General features: G+C 48.8%; 1 protein-coding gene across 1 annotated transcript in view; it reads right to left on the reverse strand.

The window, feature by feature from the left end:
• Positions 1 to 4963, reverse strand: part of Tsen2 (tRNA splicing endonuclease subunit 2) — a 44018-nt gene extending 39055 nt beyond the window's left edge. The window contains exons 1-2 of the mRNA XM_021165226.3: positions 4890 to 4963; positions 1486 to 1694 (exon numbers count right to left, since the gene is read on the reverse strand). Coding sequence (XP_021020885.1) covers positions 1486 to 1674 — 189 coding nt within the window. The 5' untranslated portion in view covers positions 1675 to 1694; positions 4890 to 4963. The remainder of the gene's footprint in view (positions 1 to 1485; positions 1695 to 4889) is intronic.
• Between the last annotated feature and the right edge of the window lie 1037 nt (positions 4964 to 6000).

Genomic DNA, 6000 nt, shown 5'->3' on the forward strand with positions numbered 1-6000 from the left:
AACACAGTGTACCTGGGAGTGAGAGCTATACCCACAGCAGACCTAGGTATTTTTGGATTCTTCTGTACTCTGGAGAGGAAGTGTCCCTCTCTTTCCTGCTGGTTCCCCCGAAATATATAATTTCCCTGCTTTTGATTATAAATAAACAGAAAAATAATCAAATAGTAATAAGATGAATAAAACTTATTCAGTATGTGTAAAGCCTCATTTTACCTTAGTCACAAACAAAGGCCTCAGCAGGGAACTGTAGGCACATAGGACCCAATGAGGCCTTAATGCACTATGTTCCCAGGGACCCCAGGGCTGAGGCCCCTGACATTACAGTAAACTCTCTAGAGAAGGTAGAAGCGAGGCAGAATGCCCATCATAGTCCTGAGCTGGGAGCAGGAGCAGGATTCACTGTCATAGGTAAATACCTTCCAGTGGGGATGGCAGGTACAGTTCAGAGGTGGAACACAAGACCCTCAGTGCAAACCCCAGCACCAAACCAAACTAGCAAACCCTAACACTGGATTCTGATGACAGAACACTGCTCCATTAATTTATAATGTCACTGAATTAAAGGTATGCTTATAAGGAGTGAACGTCATGGCTATAAACTACATCTCAATTAGTTTATGTAAAAATATCAATTACGGGCTGGTGAGATGGCTCAGCGGTTAAGAGCACTGACTACCCTTCCAAAGGTCCTGAGTTCAAATCCCAGCAACCACATGGTGGCTCACAACCATCCGTAACAAGATCTGACGCCCTCTTCTGGTGTGTCTGAAGACAACTACAGTGTACTTACATATAATAAATAAATAAATCTTTAAAAAAAAAAGAGAAAAAAATATCAACTACTTTTTAAGAGCCAGTCATTTAATTTATGTGTATGAGTGTTTTGCCTGCATGTATGTCTATTTGTATACCATATATGCCTGGTGCCTTCAGAGGCCAGAAGAGGGTATTGAATCATCTGGAACTAGAATTACAGATAACCGTGAGCTGCCATATTGGTGCTGGGATCAGATCCGGGGCCTCTGGAAAAGCAATCACTGCACTTAACTGCTGAGTCATCTCTCCATCAGGCTGGCTTTTAAAGTGTCCTAGCAATAAAAAGGAGATGGAGAGTGGGTCTCATCTGTTGTCCTGTCTAACAAATGCCAGCAAGGAGAGAGAGCAGAGATGTTGGGGAACTTTCCACAGGCCCTGGCTTCACAGGCCCATGCCACTGTGTAGTGACCTCTGGAAAGGGACAGGAGTCAGTAGAGATGACTGTCAAGTCTTTACTCATTATCTTTCTGTAAATTACTTCTCTGTCTTTACTATACAGAGCTTCACCCTGTGTTGCTGACTGTGTGTTTGTGGTTGGGCATGTCTAGCTCTCAGGCTTAGAGTTGAAGTTTCACATCTGCTGCTTATGGTTGGTTCTGGGAGGAACCTGGAATAGGAGGCGGCTGCTTGGGGTGTCCCCAGGAAGGAACCAGAACGGCCTGGGCTTACCTTCCCATACAGCTGCTCCATGTCCTCTGTGCCCCTCACCACCACATTGTTGCTAATCATTTCAGCCTGGAATATTCGGAATTCCTTCCTGGGACCTTGGTCCTGACCAAAGGGGATGGGCAGTGGTGACTCGTAACTCTCATACACTCTTCTTTTCCTCTTAGGAGCACGGAAGACCGCCTCTGCCATTCTTCAAGGATAACAGGTCCCTAGAGGACAAAGGAGGGGAACCAGTCAGTAACCGCGGACCATCAGAGCCAGCACACTCAGAACCAGGTTCACCTGCTCTCTGGGGGAAACGCAGAGTATTTGTAAAACAATCAACTAGAAGACACCATGTAATAAGGACATCAGTCACAGGGGCATCTCAGATGCTAAGACCTCTAAGAAGCCTTTAATCCCTGCACTAGGGAGGCAGAGGCAGGCGGATTTCTGAGTTCGAGGCCAGCCTGGTCTACAGAGTGAGTTCCAGGACAGCCAGGGCTACACAGAGAAACCCTGTCTCGGAAAAAAAAAAAAAAAAAGGAAATCCACAAATCATAGCAGAGTCACTGTCATTTAGGGGCCAGTTATGTCCTACGAAACGCCAGTGTGTGCAGCGACTGAAGCCAGGCTGTCCGTGCTGTATTCTACCCTGTGTGCTGGCTACCGCAGTGCACACACCACCATCAGGAAGCTGCTGCATCTTAGCTGGAAAACCTTTGGTAAAAGTCCCACCGATGCTGGGCTTTAGTTCATCTATAAAGGGGGCGGGGGGGAACCTAGCTCCTGACAGCCATGGTTCACAGAGGACAGGGCCTGGCAGAGTGGCATCACCCACACTCTGATGATGCTGGTCAAGAAGTGAGCGCCATTTTACAGTCAAGGCAACACTCAGGTCAGTGAGGCCCGTAAGGGCCCTGTGAATGACATCACTGGATTAACATCAGGGCTGTGGGAACCAGAGCCCAGGCCCTCTCTGTGGCTCCTGCTCAGACACAGGTTTGTATCTGTTTACTGTGGTCTGAGTGAGATGCCACACAGCTACCAACCAGGTAGAGACTTACCTAGAAGGATCCAAGGAAACTGATGTGAAGGACCTCTTTATTCTGGGTCTTATTCTGACCCAAGGAGGCAAAACAAGTGTGGAACACACACAAAACTGAGTTGGATGTGACACGGAGCTGGGGCCGGCTACCAGCACCAATCATTGCTGAGCCACAGCCCATGCAAGTGTGTACATTCCAACTGACAGATGCTTCACCAGGTGGGTGGGGGATTTGAACCTGCAGCTGTCTAGGGTCAGGTCTACACATGACTTAAACTGGGAGGTTACAGAGAGCCCTCAGGTCACCTACATAACCCCTTACAAAGGACAAAATGTGACTGATGACCTGGGTGCCCTTACCCTCAAACCAACATTCATTAGGCAGCAGAGAGTTGGGCCTGAGGAGGTGGGTGTCATGACCATTAAGAAGAAACGATGTGGCAGGAGCACTGCCTGCTCTTTTAGAGGATTCAGGTTCCACCCTCAGTATCCATAGGGTAGTTCATGCCCATCTGTAACTCCAGTCCCAAGGATCCAATGCCCTCTTTTGGCCTCTGTGGGTACTGCATGCATGATAAGCACAGACAAGACACACAGGCAGGCAGACACCCGCAAAATGACAGTCGTGTTGGTGGTAATAACAGAAACATCAAGCCCTGGCCAAGGTGTTCATGAAACTTCTCATGAAGCCAGAAACATCAATAAAGACAGAAGGAAACATGGACCAAGGAAGTTAGAACAACGGACAAGTGCGTGTCAAAGATACCCATGCACAGGGATGGAGAGAGGCTTGGTAGGTACTCATCCAGAAGAAAGACCCAGGTTCAATTCCCAGCATGCACATGGTGGCTTATACCCACCTGCAACTCTAGTTGCAGGGGATCAGAAAGCCTCTTCTGGCTCCCTGCGGAACAAAGTACTCGAATGTTACATGTCATAAAGCAGATACATATATCCAGGTACATACGTATAGGGTAGACCAGACCAGGACGGTGGTCTGGAGGACTGGATATAAAGGCTTTTAGTTGCTTCTTTTCCTAGTGCTGGGAATTGAACTCAGGGCCTGGCTCATTTAAAGAAAACTCTCTATCAAAAGAGCCACAGGCAGGCGAATTTCTGAGTTCGAGGCCAGCCTGGTCTACAAAGTGAGTTCCAGGACAGCCAGGGCTATACAGAAACCCTGTCTCGAAGGAAAAAAAAAAAAAAAAAAAAAAAGAGCCATAGTCCCAGCCCAGCCACATTCTTTTTTTTTTTTTTTTCCCCCGAGACAGGATTTTTCTGTGTAGCCCTGGCTGTCCTGGAATTCACTCTGTAGACCAGGCTGGCCTCAAACTCAAAAATCCGCCTGCCTCTGCCTCCCAAGTGCTGGGATTAAAGGCATGCACCGCTATCGCCCGGCTGCCCAGCCACATTCTTATTCCCATTGTACAAGTGAGAAGAACGGCTTGCAGTGTGTGGGTGTGTGTGTGTGTGTGTGTGTGTGAGTGTGTGTGTGAATGTATCTGCAAAGACTGTTAAGGAGAAACCTGCTCATGCCTGTCGCCAGAGCACCACAAAGCGTATTTCTGTCCATCAAAAGCAAGGCCTGTCCTTCATTCTTCCCTTAACCTGCTAGCCTAATATTTATTTAAAATTTTTGGTTTTGCTGACACTTGGCCTTGTTATGCAGCTTTGGCTAGCTTTAAACTATGATCTTTCTGCCCCAGCCTCCCATGTACAGCTAAAAGCACGAACCATGACACCCAATGGTCAGCCCAACCCCGCTCTATATGCTTCTACGCGTCAATCCAAACACAAATCATACAGTAAGAGGTGGGTCCATATCACTTCCCAACACTCTTGGATCAGGGGTCAAAGAAGCCTCCCTTATGGCAAAACTTACTCATGGTCTCTTAGCATGTATTTATTTTATTTATTTATTTTGAGATGAGGCCACACGTAGCCCAGGCTGGCTCCAAACGTGATAAGTAGCTGAGGATGGCCTTAAAACCAGCTTGATGCTCTCGCTTCCACCTCTGGAAGTTGGGATTACAGGCGGGCAGCAGCTTGGTTGGATGCGGTGCTAGGAGTAGACACAGGCTGCCAACCGAGTCCCATCCTCAGCGCCTCGTGGGCTCCTCATCATTTGCAAACACACTTGCATCTGTGTCCCCCACTGCACAGCTCCTGGGCCGAGGTGCATGGCTGAGGGCCAAGGCAGACCAGCTTGGGCTGGGGCAGATGGCATCTGTCAGCGAGAGCGAAGCGCTCCGCAGCCCTCGGGACGCTGTGCCCATGCGCGCTTGAGTGACAGTCACAGCTCCCCCCACTCCCGCCTGAAGCCGCTCGCACGCTGGACACAGAAGGCCAGGAACAGGACGACTCTCCTCAGTCTTACCTTTCGCCGCCACGCGCGCCCACCGTTACCCGGCAACCGGGGGTGGGGGCGGCGCTGCAGCCGTCAAGCAGTGCGGCCGCAAAACCAGTTGCGCGCAGCCGCAAAAGGGACTGGCTGTGTCCTAGCACAGCACGCCTGCGCACAGTACCGCCGACGATACATTCCGCCCCATCCCCCGGCTAAGTCTAATGAGGAAGGCTAAGGGGTAATATATCCCGCCTTAATCCTCACAGCAATCCCACAAGGTTTGTTTGTTTACTTATTTATTTATTTTCCTTTTGAGATTACATAGGTCTCACTGTATAGCCTTGGTTTGCCTGGAACTCACTATGCAGCCCAGATTGGCCTTGAACTCATGGAGATCCACCTGCCTTTGCATTGCCAGTGCTCACTGCCTGTAAGTTCCAACACAAGGTCCATTTTTTTTAGAGATGAGATATGAAGCGACCTGCCCCAAAAGACTGCCCTTGACCTCAGTGTGATATGAGATTTTTTTTCAGCAGTGAACCCTGAATGCTACCAGGGAAGATGTGCTCACTGGAGCAATAATGGTGTGAAGGTTACAGAGGCAAACCCACATTACTGATTGGATCTGAGGTTGTTCGACTGAGGGAACTCATGCCTGGTATTGTAAACCTGATCTAAAGCCTGTGTCTCAGGAAGTCAAAGTCCCCGAGGAGAAACCGACTACTAGTATCTTGTTAAATGAAGAGGCCCAGCTACTTCCAATTTTTTTGGTTATACCTACAGCTTAGTGTTACCGTTGCCCCTGGCCAGAGAAGCTCCTCTCTGCAGAGGGTGGTGGTGACTACACAGGCTCAGTACTGGTCAAAATGCCGGCAAGTGACTGCTGAGAGCTCAGCTTTAAATGGGATATCTATATTAACCCTTGCCTGCCCGAGGCTGAGGAAACATGGAAAAGGAGGGTGATGCAGAAAGCAGGCTAGAGCCAGAGGATGGGAGAGTGCTGTCTTCTGAACATGACAGAGCCCAAGGCATTCACGGACTGGGTACCTACATAAGGCATGGTCAAGATCAAGCCTGAAAGATCAGTTAACCTTCTAGCCAGCAGTACTAACTGTATTTGATGGATGACCAAAAAGATAAAAGG

Source organism: Mus caroli, unplaced genomic scaffold (assembly GCF_978045245.1).
Source record: "Mus caroli unplaced genomic scaffold, Mus_caroli_1 scaffold_7, whole genome shotgun sequence".
Taxonomy (NCBI): domain Eukaryota; kingdom Metazoa; phylum Chordata; class Mammalia; order Rodentia; family Muridae; genus Mus; species Mus caroli.